The sequence below is a fragment of the Lepidochelys kempii genome, chromosome 6, assembly GCF_965140285.1.
Source record: "Lepidochelys kempii isolate rLepKem1 chromosome 6, rLepKem1.hap1, whole genome shotgun sequence".
NCBI classification, from domain to species: Eukaryota; Metazoa; Chordata; order Testudines; family Cheloniidae; genus Lepidochelys; species Lepidochelys kempii.
The window spans coordinates 36,798,082-36,819,264 of NC_136385.1; the positions used below are offsets into that span (position 1 = coordinate 36,798,082).

At 42.1% G+C, this 21,183-nt stretch overlaps 1 protein-coding gene across 1 annotated transcript; it reads right to left on the reverse strand.

The window, feature by feature from the left end:
* Positions 1-4,192: 4,192 nt before the first annotated feature.
* Positions 4,193-20,596, reverse strand: LYVE1 (lymphatic vessel endothelial hyaluronan receptor 1). Its single transcript, XM_073347574.2, has 6 exons — positions 20,282-20,596; positions 14,039-14,201; positions 13,797-13,936; positions 7,408-7,689; positions 6,065-6,143; positions 4,193-5,343 (listed from the first exon to the last, which is right to left on the reverse strand). The coding sequence occupies exons 1-6, from the start codon at positions 20,376-20,378 to the stop codon at positions 5,157-5,159; spliced, it is 948 nt and encodes a 315-aa protein (XP_073203675.1). The 5' UTR covers positions 20,379-20,596; the 3' UTR covers positions 4,193-5,156.
* Between the last annotated feature and the right edge of the window lie 587 nt (positions 20,597-21,183).

Here is a 21,183-nt window from a genome sequence, read left to right on the forward strand (position 1 = left end):
ATTTTAACACTTACACTTTGATTTCACGACACTTGCATAACAGCTTATGATTGGGTGATGGAATTATGACATCATTGGTGATAACACAGCCAGTTTAGACAGTAGATTTTTGTTAACTTTCAGACTGCAATCCTAGGACCTGATCCTGCAAATGCTTACTCATCGCAGTAATTCCACTGAAGTTATTAGTTCTGTTTTCCTGAGTAATTGTTACTCACATTAATAAAAGCTTTCAGGATCAGGCAAATGCCTCCAAAACTAGGTGGGCTTCTTCTTACTAGACAGGCAACTATAGCTAATGTAGCATATATAATTACATAATATATTTGATATATAATATTATTTATAAACTGTTCCCTCCCTTCTCCCACATGGGCTAGATTGTGATTTCTTCACTGATGTTGAATATCATCTTATACTGAGTAGTCTTGTTGAAGCAAATGGAGTAAGGTACTACTCAATGTAAGGCTGTCACATTCTGGTCCTTGGGGAAAAATGTGACAGCCTTACATTAAGTAGTACCTTACTCCATTTGCTGTAGGGCTGTGCAATATGTAGGGCTGTGCAATAATTTTACAATAAATAAATTATATAAATATTACAACTACTGTAATGTTTTTGTTAAGCAAATATTTTAAAGAAAAAATTACATACAGCTCAGTAAATGTATTTAGTTTTGAGTTCATCTCGTGGTAATTACTTTGGAGTAACTACTATTTGTGATATGAAGTTATATCCTTATAGGAACTCTTGGATTTTTTCTCACACTTGTTTCAGTAGTAATTTCTCACAAATAGAAAGAGTAAGAAAGTAAAAGAATAAAAAATGTTTAAAAAGTGGAGACAGCAATATATAGTTTATATTAGATTTTTTTCCTGGTGAAATCATTTGTTGAGGGTTTGGTTGCTGAGATTAGTTCACATCCTGAGCGTAATGCTCATTTCCCCTGTTTGCTTTGTAGTGGAAAAACCTATCTGAATTCATTTAAACAATGACCAAGAACATTTGCACATTCTACTATATTTTACATCACTATCATGCTAGTCTGTTATGGCACTTGCTGATTAATGTTTCTATCACTGTTGTCATTGCAGAGCTAGTATCTCACTGCATGGAGAGCAATGAGCCAGATGCTCCTGTTCTATGTGGCCACTTTGTTTCACAATGCTGGCATAATCTGTAAAACCATTTGCGGTCATTGCAGCTCCATTAAAATCAGCTCTTTAGCTGTTCTAATAAACCCCAGGGGGAAACTGCCATGCACAGAGCAAAAGTAGAATTAGGGGAATGCCAGGTGTTTTAAACCATCTTTGCACCTGTCCCTTTGATTCATGCTGTGTGTGTTTTGGCTGCATATGAGAAATCAGGCCTCACATTTCTTAGATGTATTTTATATGATGAACAAAGAAGATCTTTTGTTATTTGACTCCTGATAGTCACCCCAATATCCATGTGTGCAGAGGACTCTGCCCCCAACTCAGTGTATTGTTCTCTCTTACCTGGACCCTGTGGGGGCTCTCCAGAATCTGTTCATGGAGAGGGCTGGGCTGAGATGAGGAGGATGCGCGTTGTCCCTCCCCACCTCCACCAGAAAGGTGACATAGCCAGTCCCACCCTGTCAGTAGAGGTCAGTGCTTTTGCAGAGATGGAGAACATAGGACATATGTAACCTTTGGCTGCAAAATGCTTTATTTTAATGTTACTCTTTGTTGTTAATTATGTATTCCTAGCCTCTAGGCCTGATGGCTAAAATATACTACAGGCAGGTACCAGGTACTCTGTAATAACACATTTGCAGAATTTGGCTTTTTGCCCAACTGCTGCAGCCCCATGTTTGACATTTTGTTGTCTCTGCCCCTGCCTCCATTCCCCCAGTGCCAAGCTACAGCTGCCTTTTTCTGTGCTGCTTTCACCACAACGGGGAGCGTTTTACATAATTAGCACATTTGCCTGCCCTGCTGTCCATAAAAAGGGGCGCTACAAAGCAGGTTCCGAGAGCTTCTGGCTGTCAGGACCACCCTTACCTGTCTTTAAGGTATGTACCAAAAGGTGGAAATGGGGCAGCCAAGGATGAGTCTATGAGCATCATGGGCACCAGGAAGAATTCCATCCTGCCTGGGATGCAAAGTGTGGTGTGGTGTTCCAAATGGGACTGCAGATGGAGGGTTGTGGCAGCTGGAGGGGCCAAGCCATTGAGCTACAGTCTCTGGCTTGAGCTCCATCCTGTCCAGGCTGTGAAGTATACAGGTCTGGATTAAGAAAGGTTGCCACCTCAGGTAGAAAAAAAAAACAGGCCAGGCCATCAAAGTAAGCTCGCAGGCAGTGTGTACTGAGCACTCAGATTTTCTGGGACAGCTGCCACAAAAAAGGGACAATCCTGGGAAAACTTGAACCAGTGGCAACCCTAGGGTTAAGGCAATCTAGGGCTCTATGAACAAGATGACACAGGGCCTCCTGTGGCTTCCCCCCCTGCAGCCCTGCCCCTGCATCATATCCTCACTGCCCATATGATGTGCTGGTGTTAAGGCCCTGCCTTCCCTTACAAAGAGGCAGGGACAGTGGCATGGGGTTCCCCTCAGTACTTAATCCAGGAGCCAAGCTGTATCTGCTTGGGTGAGTCAGGTTGTTTGCACTATTTTGTTCCTGCCACACACATTGCCCTCTGCTGAGGTGGTGGTGGTGGACTTCCCAGATCAGTGGGTTTTGGAGTTAACACCTCCTGGAGATGAATGGGGCATGCCACCTCTCTCAGATCTATTTCTTCAAACTCTCCACAGACTCAGGCCGATATTGCTTTATTAATTAGTTACACTTGGGTCACACCGTCAGTTTTCTTCACAACCATGAGGGCTAGAAACATAATGTTTTTAAAAAGTGGAGAGTCTGACGTACTCACATGACCCCAGAAATTGAGGGCATGATACTAAGATTCAGGAATGTATTCTGAAAAAATTAACAACCTAATTAGCACACTCAGACTTGACTGTTCCCTGCTGCAAAATAAAGAGTACCTGCCACAGAATTTGGTTCTTTTTCACAGAGAACTCGTTCCCCTTAAAATCATGGAATAAGTCACCACCCACGTTGGAATCAGGAATAAATGTAATTACAAACGTGGGTGAAATTCATGCTTGGGCCAAGAGCCAGCATAAAACCTATGTGCCAGTTAAACTTGAACGGCTTAAGTGGAATTTAAGTGGTGCATAGCCCTTGTGCTGGCACCTGTACGTGGGCAGATTTCACCTATGAGTGAATAATGATAGTATTGCTTTAAAAGCTTCTATAACTGTCTATATGCTTATCTAAGCACATTTAGCTACAAAGTAAGTGAGCTCAGGAAGATGGTGAGCCTGCCCAGAGTCTCACATGACATGGGCCTGAACTTCCTAAGTGACTTTGACTCCCCAACGGCGCTTGTGCTCGCTCAGCACCTCACAGGATAAAGCCCCCTGTGATGAACACAAATTAAATCCTTCAGAAATGAAGAGGATATCCTGAATGGCAGCAGTGTTTTTAGGCATTACCACTCCCTTACCGAACTAAGTCAATCATATCCTGTGGCTTTCAAAGAGAGGTGTTCTCACGTCTTTTATTTTAACAGTTTCCATCTTGGCCAACCCACTGGGGATTGAACTGGGGGACATCAAAAGCTGAAAGCATGCTCTAAAGCTGTAACAGACTCATCTTTTTTGGCTTGGGCACAAAGGGAGACACTTGACACTCACTAGTGGGTTACATTAGCTCATATTTTAAATGCTGCTCTCTTTTAAAAGTTAATTTCATAACCTATCTTTCATTCTGCTAACAACCTGGAATACCAGGAGGACTCGTGTTATTTCCTTTCAGACAACGAGATGCTTATTTGGGTACTGGTTAGAGCAACTCTGTGCTAAAATGGCTGCCATAGCAGAAGATATTTTGCAATATGTCTTTCAAACTAATCTGCCTACTGAAGGGCATTTTTAACAGCAAATGTTATCCAAAATCTTTGTTAATAGAGATATGTAGTACATTTGGTATTTAGACTGCAAATTCATGTTTAGATTATGCAACTATTATGAAATTAACATAACACCAGCCATGTGTTTCTGTCTCTTTTCAAAGTATAGTATTGAAGCAATGTGTACTGTTTGGATTTTCCTGGGAGGTAGTTTTCATGAGACTAATAAATAAAACAGATGTAACAAATATATATATCTACTGAACTTTATTTTCTTATTAAATGCTGTAAACTTCCCATGACACTGGGTATCCTTTTCTTTTGAAAACACATTGAAATAGACATTAGAGACCTTTATGATACAGATTGTGATACAGTTTTAAAGGTGTTTTTTCTGTCAGTTATCTGAAGAAGAATGATGCAGTCTTGAGTTTAATAAATAAAATTGTAAATTATGATACAGTGATATACCCAAGAAAATACTTCATTGTTGATTACATTATACTCAGTATAAATATCTTACTTATCTTTATAGTAAATCTAAAAGTACCCTTGTTTGGGAACTTACAGGCTAAGGGGCTGATCCTGCAACCCTTACCTGAGTAATCCCCACTCATGCCAGCAGTCCTTTTGAACTCAGTGGGACTACTTGCCTGAATACGAATTGTCTGAATGAGTAAGGGTTGCACGATCAGGTATTAATTGTGGATGCTATTACATTAGCAGACAACCTCCAGAATAGAAAGAAACATAAATTTTATTTTAGATGTGTTGATCTGAATTTTATGCAAACAATTATACACTGTATCTCAATCAACAAGGCATTCTTAGACTTAGTTACTTCTTGTTAAGATGGAAAATGTTGAGTTGTGAGACGATTGTTTGTTTTTTTAATATTAATATGAATAAGATACCATGTTTCTGCAAAAGAACATTTTATACCAAAGAGGAAGTGTAATTAATAATCATAGAATGCTGATTGTACAAACATTTGAACTAAGGAATATGCATTCACCTTGCCAGTATTTACAGTAATATAATACCCTAGCTCTTATGTAGTGCTTTTTCTATCAGTAGATGTCAAAGCACTTTACAAAGAAAGGTAGGTATCATTATCCCCTTTTTAAGATGGGGAAACTGAAACAATTTATAAATGTTTTGCTAATTCTGAATTCTTCATTTTAAATCTGTCAAACTTGCTGTTATATTTATCCTTTCAAACTTCTGCTTCTACACATTTTACTGTGGCCTCAGGCTTGGTTTGAGGCTCTTCTGCCTTTTTCCCATTATTCTTTGGTTCCTTCTCAGGAGCACTGTCACTTGAGTTAGCTTCTTTGATGACTTTGGCTTCAATCCTTTCTTTTTGGGGCTCCTTGTTTGAAAATGGGAAGGTTTTCTTGTATCTTTAAATAGAAATATTAAAACAAATTAGAACAGAAACACTACCAGGTAGCGTACATATTATGAGCTCTGAATAATCACTGAATAGATGAAATACAAAGTATCTAGAATTATCAACTGATCCTGCAGGCCATATTCAAGCAGAACTCCCACTAAAGCCATGGGGATGCTGAATTGGTCTCCCTTAAGTGGTCACATGGTTTTTAGACTTAGTTCTTAAATATTTTTAAATCAGACAACATATATCAGAAGTAGCAATACATAATGATGAAACTAGATGGAATGTAATTTCAGACATATGCAGCTTTTAGACTGGATTTAACAATCCATTGGCTTGAATGTCTGTCTGCATCACTTTGTAAGCTTTACAAATGTTGATCTTTCGGAACACAACCATAATTCAAGAATAAGAACTCTTCTATCAGGACTGGGATGGTAGAAAGGTACAAGAAGGAAAACATACTAACACTACAGCAGATACTTAAATGCAGACAGATGAGCTGACATGCAGAAATCACACACCTGGCACATGATTAATTGATTAAGCTCCTTCCTATGACAAGCCATCAGCTACAACAACAATAAAGTTTATCTGCAGAGCTACAGATATGCACATTTCACTCTTCTTTGTCATATGTTTTAATTAAATTTGTACTGTATACAAATATGAATATTCATCAGCCGTAATCTAAGAGTAAGTACATTATGAAAGAAAGAACTTACTTTCTGATATAGCAGACTGCAAGAACAGCCGATGCTATAAAGAAGATGAGTGCCAGCACAAGGAGTGCAATGGGTACACCTAAAGATAAAAGGATATCGATAATTGAAGTGTTTATCTTGATTTTTAAAAAATATTCTTAGTTCTTAAATCAGCCTTTCTGAAAATTCATGTGCCTAAGGTCAGATTCTGCTAAAGGCAGCCTTGAGTAAGTGAGCCCAACCCCCATGGAAATCTCTAGTTCAAATTCACAATGAGCTAAACAGTGGCGTCAATTACACTCATTTTGCACACCAGCTAAGGGGAAGTTACACTACTTTACCATTTACACCCAGTGCTTCTTCCATTAAAGTCAATGGTAGTTTTGCCATTGAGTTCAAGGGGAACAACTTCAGGCCTGTTTTGATATTTAGACTATCATTTTTGTCACTGTTGAATATGAATTATATCAAAATAATCTTTACTGTCTATTAAAGCAGGGGAATTTAGAGAAATACATCACTACAATGATTTTGTTCAGGTATATGGCATGTTGTCTTGTTCTTTAGGAAAACATCCTATGTAAATTGTATGTGATTGCATTCAAAATATAGTCAGTCAAAGGAAAGCTTTTTTAAAAACCCTTCAGTTAAGGATTGTCATCAGGATTATTAAACAGGAGACAAGAGGTGAGCTGATGTTCTTTCCAGGCAGATAATGAATACTGGATGAAAATTTCAGAGTCATTACCCATGGAAACACATTTATTGTAAAACTGAAGGGCTAGGGTTTGCCAAAGATTTATATCCAGACTGCTCTGTTAGCTATTGTAATCTACACAGTTGCATGCATGCATATATTATTCTACACCATATTTTCCAAGTAGTACAGTAAAAGTTGAGGATCAGAAAGATATAGTGATTATTGGCATGTCAGAAAATGATACAGTTTTGCTTTTTTTGTTTAACACGAGGTTTTGTGTGGGTGTTTTGATTGCTTTATCCTGGCAGGTGAGAGAACCAATTAGGTTTTTCACTTGTACCAAGCATGTAGCGTGTGTTGGCAAAATTCCCATTGACTTCCTCAGAAGTAGGAACAGAACTTATGTGGTAAAATTCCACTGATTCCTATTAAAAAGCTAAGTGAGGTTATATTTAATCCTCCACAAATATACCAATTAATTTTCAAAAGAAAGGAGTTTCCTTTGTGTTACTAGTTTTGGCTTTGCAATTCCTTACATTCTTATTCTGCCCTCATACACTCATGCATAACAATCCTTGATTTTGGTTGTAGCTGTGCACATGTCCCCACTCTAAAACACTATTTAATAACTAGGGTACATATAAAAGAGACATATAGCCTTTACCTCCAAATACAACGCTATCATTTGTAAAGGCAGCTCGGTTTCCATTAGGCACTGCCATCTCCTCTTCACTTTCCCAAGTAGTCTGTACTGTTGGTAAAATGGTTTCTGTTACGCATTTTATGCGAAAGGTCTTCTGACGTATTCGGGGTTTTGGTGACTCAGGAGCAGTAGGTATCTCTGTGATGCCCTGAGATGAAGCTGTTGAAGATGAGTTTATTTCTGGATCTGTTGCAGGTAACAGGGTTGTATCTGTTTCTGGTATGCATGAATCAATCCAGATATCTGCAAAGGGGGAAAGGAAGTATAATGAGTTGCACTGGGCGCTATTGCAAAATTTTGCACATACCTAAGGCAAACCACACATTGATCTATGGTGGATATTTTCAGAAGTTTTTCTGAGGGTATGCAGTGAGGTAATCAGATGACCACTCCTCATACCTATTGATACTAGAGCGACAAGGTCGGTGAATAATAGCTTTTATTGGACCAATTTCTGTTGGTGAGAGAGAGGAGCTTTCAAAGCTTACACAGAGCTCTTCTTCAGGTCTCTGTGTAAGCTTGAAAGCTCCTCTCTCTCACCAACAGAAGTTGGTCCCATAAATATATTGTCTTGTCTCTCTAATATCTTGGGACCAACACAACTCTGGATACAACTATTGATACTGTTTATTATTATGTATTTATTCAGAGAGGCTTAGATTTAGCATGTCTAATTTTAAGTATAAGAGTAATTCCAGATTACTCACCTCCTTAAAGTTAGGCACATGCTTAAGTACCTTTCTGAACAGGGACCAAAGCCCACAAGTGTGACAAAATTCCTTTTACAATGGCATACAAAAGACAAGATCCTTGCCAGAAAGAGCTTACAATATAATTTCCTGTGTGACACATGACAAGGAAACAAAACAAAATGGAGGGAAGAACTGAGTAAGAACACAGGTTACATTGTCATGTGGTTACCCAGCATTCTGAGGTTAATTTACATCATTACAAGTGGTGCTATGAGCCCTGCCTATTATTATGGTTATCCAACACTTCCCAGTATAAGCCCCCGATTTCACCTGCTTATAACTTTGCCAAACTGTAACCATTTGGACTGAAATTTTATATGCCTGACGTCTGCCTCAGACTGATTTTTTTTCCAGCCAAAGAAATTTAGGGCTTTCCAAGAAGAAGATTAGGGAAAAATATGTTATTTTGTTCATGTCAAAACATTCAGGCAACCTTTTCTTTGAGAGGTTTTAGTGTCCACATACTTTGGATCAGGGACTTGAAGTTTGGCAGTGGGGTTATATTTGTGTCAGGAATGTGTTTTTCTGTCCCAAAGAAAATCCATGCAAATTTGGCCAAGCTATAAACCTTTGAAATCTGCAGTTTGCACATGGTCCCAATAGGGTTGCCAGGTGTCCATTTTTTGACCAAAACGCCTGGTCAAAAAGGGAGCCCAGTGCCTCCAGTCAATACTGCTGACCAGGCTGCTAAAAGTCCAGTTGGCAGCACAACAGGGCTAAGGCAGGCTCCCTACCTGCCCTGGTTCCGTGCAGCTGCTGGAAGCAGCGGCATGTCCCCTCTCCAGCTCCTATGCGTAGGGGCAGACAGGAGGCTCCGCATGCTGTCTCCACCTCACGTGCTGGTTCTGCAGTTCCCATTGGCTGGGAACCACAGCCAATGGGAGCTGTAGGGGCGGTGCTTGTGGACTGGGCAGTGTGCAGAGCCACCTGCCTGCACTTCTGCATAGGACTGGAGACAGAACATGCCGCTGCTTCTGGGAGCTGCTTGAAGTAAGTGCCACCCGGAGCCTGCACCCCCTCCTGCACCCCAACCCCCTCCCACATCCCTGATCCTCCTCCCACCCTCCAAACCCCTCAATCCCAGCTCAGAGCCCCCTCCTGCACCCAGAACTCCTCATCCCCAGCCCCACACCAGAGCTTGCACCCACAGCCAGAGCCCTCATCCCCTCAACCCCCCCACCCCACCCCAAGCCCTGCCCTGATTCTCCTCCTGCCCTGTGAACCCCTCAGTCCTAGCCTGGAGCACCATCCTACACCCCAAAACCCTCATCCCCAGCCCCATCCCAGAGTCTGTACCCCCCAGCCAGAGCCCTCACACACCCTGCACCCCAGCCCCAGCCCAGAGCCCCCTCACTCACTCCGAACCCCTTTGTCCCAGCCTAAAGCCCTCTCCTGCACCCCAAATCCCTCATCCCTGGCACCACCCCAGAGCTTGCATCCTCAGCCGGAGCTCTCACCCTCTCCCACATCCCAACCCACTTCCCCAGCCTGGAGCCCCCACCTGCACCCTGAACTCCTAATTTCTGGCCCCACCCCGGAGCTCTCACCCACGCCAGCACCACAACTCCCTGAGCCAGCCCAGTGAAAATGAGCGAGTGAGTGAGGGTGGGGAGAGTGAGTGACAGAGGGAGGGGGATGGAGTGAATGGGGGCGGGTCCTTGGAGCAGTGGCGGGGCCTCGGAGGAGGGATGTGGTAGGGGTGGGGCAAGGGTGTTTGGTTTTGTGCAAGTAAAATGTTGGCAACCCTATATCCTAATGTGGGTTATATAAGGACCTGATCTGCAGGGACAGCCAGTCATTTAGACAAATTGCATAAATGATGCCTGTAAAAAAAGTGCATCTTTAAAATTATAAATGGAAAACTGGAATTCTGGGTAAGGCTGGAGTGAAAATGTGACTCTAAGGAGGAATTGGTCATTGGTTCTTGCTGGTACTCTTACATAATCTGAAAACTATAACGTTATCTACATGTTAACCAGCTGAATATGTTATAGAAATAATGGGCGGAAATGACTTATGTACAGTTCTTAATATGAGTCCCAGGTGGGACGTCTGATGACGCATTTTCATTCACAAAGTAAGAGGATAGATGACACAGAGTTGTTCTTTTTTCACTATGGCCTTTAAGTGACTCTGCACACTGCAGCTGGAAGGTCAAAATGCAGCAAAATGAGCTCTTGCCAAATACTTTTGTTGTAAGAGCTCTAGCAAGAGGCAATTTGGCCATTAAAATAAATGGTGATTCTTCAGTCCCTATATTAAATAAAAATCGCTTCCTAATAGCATTCAACAGGCTTAATTTGCTCTATTAAATAATATGACAACAATGTAAAATAGTGACAATTCTCTGTATTTAAACCTGCAAAAGTAAGGAATTCCGGGTTAAGATTGCCACTTTGTCTTTACACAGCTCATCTTATTATTCATAGGTGCAGTACAATCCAAAATACTACACAGATAAAAAAAGCCACATTGTAAAAGAACAGTTCAAGCATACACGGACATGATACAGCACATACAAAAGCAGTGACGTCAAAAAAGCATAGCTGTTTAAACAAGATACTATCTGAGCTAACCTCCCACATAGTTCATAAACCCACACATGAGAGTTCTGAACTGTGGAGAAGGATCAAGTTTACCCCAATCATGTCTTTTTTAACTGGACTATATAAATGGCTAATCCATTTCTGACACTGCTGTTCCTACGGATATGTCCAAGGGGTACCTCCATCCTGGATTTTTCTCACATCACTCCCACTCCAACACGGCTACTCATGAAGATCATTAACAAATTCCTTCTGGCCATGTCTAATAGCCTTCTCTCTAACGGCCTCACCCTCAATCTTTCTGCCCCTCTGACATGAATGATCTCTCAGTCCATTGTAATCGCCTCTCCTTCCTATGTTGCCATGACTTGCTACTCTCCTGGCTTTCCCCTTGCTTTCCAGCCACTCTTACAGCATCTCTTTCACATGTCTGGCCACTTTCCTTCACTGAAACCCTTCAGAGTTTCATACATAGTCCTCTGGTCTTCTCTCTTTACACATTGTGAAGGATGTGGGGCTGGTCTGTAATAATTTATGAATACTGTGTATGATCTGGTTACTGGGGTAGTTACTGTATTGGGTTAGTGGAATGTCTACTGCATTAATATATTGATTTAATGTAATAGCAGGGCTGTTAAGACACTAGCAGGAAGGGAGCACAATGTCTTTAGATAAGTAACCTCTCAGTAAACATGGTGGATGTCATTAAGAAACAATGCCGAGGTATTATGTTTAAAAGAGGCTACATTATTTGCTCCAGCCCAAGGTTACACTCTGTTTTGCCCAGGCTGGGAATGGACAGATCCAAAGGACTTGAAATGGTTAAAAAGTGAATTGTTGGGAGACGGGGAGCCAGTTGTTCAGGGCTGTTCCTAAAGAACAGGGTGACATGGACACCGGCCCAGCTGAGGGAGTATGAAGCAATTTAGCTTTCCAAAGATTCCAGGGGGATGGTAAGCCTTCCATAAGAGAGCTAGGCATATAGACTGTTTATTGTGTTAAAATCCTTTTTCTCTTTTGCTTTGCTGTGTTTCTATGGTTAAGATTAAACATTATTTTGTTTTAAGATAGTCAGCTAGTCACTATATTCACTATTGGCCACAAGCTCCCAAAGGGAAGAATTGCTGGGGCCAAACCAAGGAAGGGAAGAATTGTGGGACTCCACCTCAGGAGAGGTAAGGACATCAGGCCTAACACTTGAAGCGTGAACTCAGAGAGACCAAGGAAGGGGGTCAGAGATGCAGGAGACCTGTAACCGTGACACTCATATTCTCCCATAACCTCAATGACCACTTCTACAGTGATGGCACCCACATTTCTCACTCTACTCCTGAACTCCCTTCTTTTGCCCAGTCTCAACATGTCTATCTCATTCGATTTCTCTTGCTGGATGCACTGTCACCATCTCATGTTCAACAAGTCAGAACAAACCTTATCTCTTTCCTCCTTATCCTTCTCTTTTACCTATCTTCTCTACTACTGTTGACAATATTATCATTCTTTCTATTACTTAAGCCAACAATCCCTAGGCCATGTTTAACTCCACTCCCTCTTTCTCTCCTAAGATTCAGGCTCTAGCTAATCCTGATGTCTTTTTCACTGTACCAACTCCAAAATTGTGGGTGGCATGGGTATCGAAGGCTGGGGGAAGGCTAAGTCTCCCCAAACAACCTTGCATGGTCCCGCCCCTCTGCCCCCAGGCCACTTCCTGCTTCCTGGCGCTGTGCTGCGGGGGGCTCTTCCCCCCGCCAGGCTGGGGCTGGGGCTAAGGGGGCCAGCCTGCACTCTGGGACTTGAGGGGGACGGAGACTGCGCCACCCAACCACCCGGTGCTTCAGGGCTGGGGAAGGGGGGCTGTGCCATCTACCCACCCACCCGGCGCTCTGAGGCTGGGAGAGGGGAGCTGTGCCCCCCGCCCAGCATACTGGGGAGGGGGGGCATGTCCCCTGCCCAACTGCCTGGCGCTCCAGGGCTGGGAGGGTCCCAGGACTGGGGAAGGTGGTGGCGGCCGTGCTGGGGGGTGTTTGGGCTCCAGCAGGAGGGGTGGGGCCTTGGGCAGAAGCAGCAGACCGGGCCAGGGGCTAGCCTCCCTGAGACCGGGATTCACCCATTGCCCATCTCCAAAATCCATCCTTCCATCTCCCCACAGCAACCGAGATATTACTCCATTTCCTAGTTGCTCTCCACTCTCTCATCTCCCTCATTCTAGGCCATTAAAAATGCTTCCATCAAAATCACTTGCCTTTATTGCTGTTTTTTCCACATTCCACTATTTCTTGGATCTAAAAAAGTTCAAACTTCTTCAGTTTACATTCTAGGCTCTCCAGAATTTCTCTCTACCCTCTGTCCTATCTTCAGTAGACACGTAGAGCAATCAATCGTTGTTTTCTTTATAACAGCCTTTAATATATTTGAAGACTTATAAGTTCCCCTCCCATCTTTTCCTTTAGCTTGGGTGGAGTCACTAATGTGACGATCTAATTTCTCTCCTTGTTACAGGACAGTATGAAGTAAAATACAAGGCTGTATAAATGGAGATTCTGGGAATACGTGACAAAGATGGCTTTGGAGTTTACTAGCTTGTATGGACTTTAGCCAGAATAAATGTATTTTAACTTAGGTATTTTTAGATTTAATTTAGTTTGTTGGGCCATTTTTTATTTTTGCAGTAAAATAATATATATCACGAAAGAACATTGCTGTTACTGAAGGAGTGTAAGCTAGCTGTGCGTTTGAAACATTTTCACTGGCACAAGCATGACTGAGCATACCTAAGGGCTTCACATAGCTGACTCCACATAACTGAATATAATGAAGACAGCCTTATTCAAGAGCTTTAATAACAGCATAATTTTATTAATTTAGGTGAACTAAATGGAACGTCTGTCCATCTAGCATCCTGCATTTAGCAATAGCTCTTTGTTTTCCCCCTGGAGGGGAAAGATGCAATCCGCCATCTAAGATTAGGAAAAAAGCACAAACAACAATTTTTCTATGAAGATTTGAAATAGTAAAACTAAATGTAACGACTCTAGGTCTCATGCCTACTTACCTGAAGAATTGAAGCAGAAACCATGATACTTGCGGTGGAGAGGGACTTTCCAATCTGCTACTCCAGTTTTGTTCTGACCACATTTTGGATTTGGGATAACCCGAGAAATGACAAGCCATTTATCTGCCACCCATCCAAAGCTAGAATAAAAAGTATCAGACCCTTTAATGTTGGATGCATCCACAAGCATATTGTTGTATGTAAGGAAATGGACCTGCTAAAAGCTTATAGACTTCACATACCTGCATGTTTCAAAGCCATGATTCCGGGCCTTCTCAACCTGGGTTTTGCTTGCCAGCTGTAACCCCAGCTGTCTACATGCACTTTCTGCTTCTGAGAAATTCAGTTTGTTTGGATGAGAAATTAGGGTTATGCCTGCGGTCCTGCACTCCTGAATGGTGAGATCTGTAAATTAAACATAAATATTCAAAGTTATTACCTTAGAATTTATTCTTTTAAGTAAGTATCTGTGTGTGTAGTGGTGCATATTGTTGTTCACTTTTTCAAGTTTTATGGGTATTAGGGCATTAACTCTCCAGTGGAAGGTAACTCCTCTCATGTAGCCTTTTATAAGAAAATAATCGGTTTTGTTCACCCCAACAGTCTAATAGTTCAGAGAGTGAGGAGGACTCGTCACCGTGGCTAGACTATGAAAATGTATATTTAAAAAAATTAATCATAGATGGCAACTTTGAGCCTGTGCATGGGGGCAGTCATCTTGCTAAAGAGGATGTCATTTGTGACATGTGCATGACAGCCCGATGGGTGGGCTGGAAACCAGTTTTCCCACCCAATTAATAATATCTTAAAATAATAAAACTTGTGCTTACGATAAAACACGACTGACTTCAGCATAGTGAGCTTCACACAGTGACAGGGTTACAAGGCCTGCCATGGATGTCAAACATGGTTGGAAGCATGCGGAGTTTACCCACGAAAAGATGTTAGAGGGATTTTGTAATTTTTAATTATGTCACCTCCTCCCTGCTGAGCTGTAACTTTTTAGGCCATTGGGGAACTCAGATGCATTTTTTTAAATGATATCAAAGGTAACAAGCTTCAAGCATGGGCCAAATTAAGTTACTTATTATGTTTTACCAGAGGTGCTGGAACAATGTGGATAGTGGGGGTGCTGAGAGCAAGTGAATCAAACTGTAAACCCTGTATATAATGGAAACCACTTTCAAGCCAGGGGGTGCGCCAGCACCCCCCGCACCCCTAGTTCAAGCACCTATGTCTTTTACACACGTTGGGCTAGAGCCCCAGTTGTGCTGGGGCGGTGCTTGGTACAGCTGAGGGGGATGGGCAAAGGTGGCTTTACCCCCACCTTTTTGTGCTCCTCCTGGGGGGGCCAGCTAGCTGCTTCAAATTTCACCATGTTGCAACAGCCCCCAATGGGCAGACAACAATTGCTGGAGCACAGTGGCATTTTGGCCACACCCACTACATCAAGAACTGGGAAGGGTGACCTAAGGCTGGTTAGATCAGCCTTACACTAAATGGGGATTCTCCTGTGCTGGCTTTAGAGCCCAAAGCAACTTTAAGGGGACAGAGAGGGAGGGGGGCAGGATTTGGCACTTTATCTCCATGTAACATTCCACCAGGGCCATAAGAAACAAAAAACTCCATTTTTTTAGGTATAGTAGCAGCCAAGCTAAATAAACAAGGAACAATACACTGTAGAACAAACAAGGAACATTGTAGAGACCAAACAGAATGAATATACAGTGGCAACAAAAAAACAATAAATAAACAATAACTGCTTCTCAGATATTCCCTTTGGACTGTACTAGCCACCGCCATGCATACATTTATGGATTAGCCATAAAAATCATGCAATAACCAGGTTGTCCATACAGCCTTGGGGGTGGAGGAGGGGGGCGATGGGGAAATGAGGTATCCATGGGAATATTTTCCTCTCTGTCTGTGCTAGATGCGGTGCTTTGCAGAGAGGAACTAAGAAATATTGTAGTCCTTGGAGCATGATGCCAGCCAAGAGCACTGCTCAGCAGGGGTGAGAGTGGTGCCACTGGGCGGGGGGGAAGGTGTGCCTGGGTACCATAGTGCTCAGCTCAGACAATGAGAGTGATCGGATTGCGAAGAGAACATAAATTTACCTTATCATTTCTTCTTGGTGGTCAATATATCCTCCATTTGGTCCGACTCCTCCTACTTCAGTCAGCGCCTCCAGACCTAACCCACACTATTCTAGACTGTTCCGTCTCCCCTTTTCCCTCCCAGTCAGACCCAGCCGTCTCCTGCTGGGCCTCTCCATGTCCCAGCTGCAGCAATGCAGATCCCACGCTCCTCTCTGCTTCTTAGACCTAATCCATCCTCTCCTTTCCTGTCTCCAGGGCCTGCTCCACACTTTCCTTCCTTTCATACTATTTACACATGATCCCTTCCCACCCTTTCTATGTTCAGGCAGTCTCTCCTGCGCTTACCCTCCTCTGTCCCCAGTCCAGTCCATGGATTTCCTCAGCATCTATTAAAATTTGGCCAAGTGGACCTTTTAAAGTGATGATGGAAGTTTATTAATGACCAGCCATATTAATGACCAGCCTTAATTTTCTAATCCTCACAAGGACATTGAGAAATACAATGCCGCTTTTCAGACTGAGTTGAGCTGCTGATTGAATGGAACTTCCTCACACTTGACAAGTTGGCTGGATACTTGAAAATGCCTGACTGATGCATAATATACTCAACAAAAGAAATATTTTCATATGAGAAAAGCAGTCAACTAGATGTTCACCCGATGAATGGGAAGAAGGAAGATTCAGTATCAGAAAATGAGGGCTCAGTCGGTAGGAAGGAAAAGAAAGCAGAGTGAATTGCAGATAGAGTGCAATTTTTTAACCTGAAAAATACAAAAGAAGATAAAATGCAATGTGTACCTGAAATTAGCATTTTTGAAACAACATGGAGAAGTAAAAAGCACCTTCTTGGACAGTTATCAGTTTAAGTGTAAACTACAACTAGTTTTACAACATCAGAAAAAGATTAGAAGCAAACAGCAACCACCCAATCATCCTACACTTTTCATGACTTCCTAAATCGTCTCTCTGAGTCCTGTGATGAAGCACACTGAATTTGTGTTGGAGGCAGATTATTCCTTAAGAAATGTATTATCCTTTGACTCCACAAGCTGCTCTTAGCTAGCCTCTGAGCTCTTCTGTACTTGGCTGGTCTAACAGCAAAAGGATATCTTCATCTTGAATCATATGTTGTGCATTTGCAGGAGAAATCTACTTCATTAGAAGATCAGTGGAATTGATTGATTAGGAGAAAAATAAATCTGAGAATAAGGCAAAGCTGGTGGGTGCAGAATAGAATGAAGGACTTGAGCTGTTGTAACATGAGGGAGACACTTCTGCTTTCATGTGATCTAGTCTCTTTGCTGTTTTGGGAAACTGCTGCTAACGTTTCTGTGTTTTTCCCAAGATCCTCAGTTCGTATTGCGATGTCCTGTCCATGAGGTGCTGGGTGGGTTGCTCTGTCTGCTGGCAGCAGCGAGAGACATTCTTAGGCTGCTATGGTGAGAAGGATCTTTGCCTGCTGGGATTTTCAAGGGAGGCTAAGACTATGAGGTACCCAAATCTCATTGAATTTCAACAGGAGTTGGGCATCTAATTTCTTTAGGTGCCTTTGAAAATCCCAGCCATAATTTGTTGCATAGAACCCTTCAGTAGATAAGAAAAATAAATCAGTTTGACATCGAAATCTGGTTGTTTACATAGGTAGAAAGAAAATGTCCTCTTTGCAAAGTGTGACTAAATTCACTTACAGACTGACAAGCTCATCCCTGCTGTGCTACAGCAACCTGCATGATAATAGCTACTGAGGACATAAATGAGCAGGTCATCTTAGGCTGATTTTGAAGATGGGGGCTGAATTAGAGGATGTCTGAGTTTCATTTGACCCATGACAGAAAGATTGCAGCTGGCCCTCAAGGCCTTTGGAAATTACACAAGCTGGAATTTTAACTAGCTGTTAAAGGTGTGCTCCTAAAAGGATAGGTATGTGGTATCTATGACTAATACAGTGAGTTACGTAACAAGGTTCATTTAGCTCAAGTGTAGCTTTCTCTGTATGGCACATTCACTAGTGCTTTCTCCCATCTTCCCTAGCTCTGACTTATGGGTTAAGAGTTGTGTTGATCAAAAAGGATTTTGGTGCTTTTCGAAAAATGCATCCTAAGTGACTTAGAAGCCTACACCCCATTTTCAAAAGTAACACAGGCACTTAAAAGCCTACATTTCACTGACAGTCAATTTTGACAATAGAACTTAAGCACTTTTGAAAATGGTACCCTTATACTTTCCTTTCCCTTGTTAAAGATATGTCTCATTTATAACTGATTCTGCTGTCCTCCAACTTACACATCGTGAGGGGAAATAGTCTTGCACTCGTTCTTGGAAATAACAAGTTTAAGCCTCTCTTTTATTTGATGCTGCAGTACAGCAGTGTTTCATATCTTCCTTAGAATTAGGCTTTGGAGCTTCTGCATTGCAGCTCCTCCAGAGAGGCCTTTCTGACAGCTGCCATGTGAGTTGATGGCAGTCAGACTCTTATTCCACTAACAAATTTTCTCTGTGCGTTTTTGTGTGTGTGTGCTGGAGCCACACAGGAAGTGAAAACGTCTGCTGGTGTTCTGAACCAGCAATTCTGTTTTCCTTTGGTGGAAAGCGGGTCCTTCCTCTATCGACAGTATGAAAAAGCCTGTAATTGATTGATCAACATCATGACACTGTGAAGCATGACGAGCAGCATAAAATGTGGCATTGGCAGTAATTCACAAAGCTGTGGAGAAGAAACTGAAGCAGGAGCTATTGCTCCTATGAAATAAATTACAATGCTGACTCTCCCTTCTCACAGTTTGTCGGTCTCCCAACAGTCTTCCCCAATCACTGTCCAAAGATAAGGGAGTTGCTTGCTGACAAATGTGTATGTATAGTCATTTGCTTGTATACGATATTCCCATCTTCTCCTTCCATCATTTTGTCTTTTAAATTTTGAGCCCGCTGGAGCCGGGATTGACTTATTTGTGGCACACATTCCCACTCCACAAGGGGTTCTCAGACTTTTTTGCACCGCAACCCCCTGCTGACACCAAAATTACTACACAACCTCAGAAGGGGGGGCCGATGCCTGAGCCCACTCGAGTCCCACTGCCCCGGGTGGGAAGGCCAAAGCCCAGGCCCCACCACTCTGGATGGGGGGGGAGCCAAAGCTGAAGCCATGGAGGCCAAAGCTGAGTCCACTGCCAAGGGCTGAAGCCCTCGGGCTTTGGCTTTGGCCCCAGACTGTGGGGCTCGGGCTTCAGCCCTGGGCCCCAGCAAGTCTGAGTCAGCCCTGGCGACCCCATTAAAATGGGGTTACGACCCACTTAGGGGTCCCAACGCACAGTTTGAGAACCGCTGCACTACACAATCCACCAACAACTAATCAGCAATCTCAGTTTTCTTGGCGCGTTTACTCCCCTCCTCCTTGAACTGCTCTCTCACCTCTAATGGCAGTCCTGCCAAGGCGGGCATCAGGTCATATTGGTGGAGGGGATATGCCTCCTGTTCACTATGTTGTACTTGTTTGCTAGCTGAAGAGCAGACTTCAGCTTTCATGGCTTGCAAACCAAGTCCCCAAGTACTTTCTTAGAAGAAGCATTAACCACATAAAAATTAAACAAAAATGTTTCATAAGAAAATTATATGACTATATGTTAATGGAATTATGATGCAACCATTTTGCAATTGAGAGCTATTTAAGGTAGATGCTCCTTTATTAATTCCTGAAATACACTGTCTTTCAAAAGTGGGAACTCCCAAGTGTTTGGGTTATTTTTTCCTTCCAATAGTAACCAGAGGCAGACTTCATTACCTATAAGCTATACTTCAAGAATCATGCCTATGTCCCTGAGAACTTTGTGGCAGACTCATATTCACTGTTACAATATTTCAAAATCAAAACTAACAGTTTACACTTAAAATAACATTTTTCTAAGGCACCCAATGACCCATTTCATGCACATCCTGCGATTAGATAACCGCTCAAAAGGTTTTGCTGTAGCAGCTTCCAAAAACATTGACATCTGGCCAGATTTTCACTTATTACTACAAATATCATCAAAAACACATTTGAACATTATTAAAAATGAATCAAATAATTGGACATAAATATTCAGTGAAAGATATTCACAAGCAAGAATGTTACTGAAAATATTCTCTTTTGCACTTATTTCTGAGAAATCTGTGGTTTCATATGCCTACAAATGATAGGTTACTTTAAAATATATACACCTACAGAGTTATACATACTCACAGATGTAATTATACACCTGCATATTTTATTTGCAAACACACTGATTTAGCAAATATCTTTTCTGGAAAAAAAGAAAGAGAAAGATGTAAATTGGTTTTCTATCTTGAACATATTTTTGGACATTGGGAAAAAAGTTGCACACACTGAAAAATTGTAAGAAAACATACCTTTCACATTGAAAGAGCCTTGAGCTAGGAATTTCATAATCCAGATTGAGAACAAAACCCGGGTAACTCCAGAATAAGTTCCCATTATCATTAGCATCAGTAACAAATGAAAAAACGCAGGGTGGGTTGTTTCCTACGTTAAAGACAATGGTGTATTGCCAGTCCCTCGGTTGTGGGCTTTGAGGTGACTTTCCTGATCGCTACTTAGATGCCACTGTACTGATTCACTGAAAGAATATCAGCAAATATTTGTTGCTCAGCTAAAAAGGCATCTACTGGTCAAGGGCAGTAGCTGGAAATACATGACGTCCCCAGAACATTTCACAGCTGCCTGTCTGGAAAATTCAGCTAATGCTGACTCAGAAAACGTACAGCTGAGGAAGAGAGATAATGCAGTGTTAGTCTGTCAGTCTTATAAACAGTTTGCAAAATATTTTTCTCTTGCTGTTCCTTTTGTAATTGTTCCTGTTTAACTGAGTGTCAGCTCATCACTCATGTAGTGCATTCATTTGTTAATCAACATGTCTAAGCTTTAGTATAGAGTACTGGCAATCAGCATTCCTGGGTTACGGTCCCAGCTGTGCTATAGACTTTATATGTGACTCTTGGGCAAGTAACTTAACCTTTCCATGCCTAACATTTCCAATGTATAAAATGGGTATAATAATGCAAAGGTTGATTGAGGCTTAGTGAAGCAAGGCATAGATTTGAGGATGGCCTACCTTGGGCGGGGAATAAGAGAAATGTCTCTGGGCATTTTCCCTGGATTGTTTCACCAAGGCTGGTGGGGGAAGTTGAACATGTTACTGAATTAAACTTTTGGCTCCCAAATGAAAATCCCCAATAAACCACCTGGCTCATGGAATGAAGGGGTCCTGCTGCCAAACCTTGGAGAACTTGAG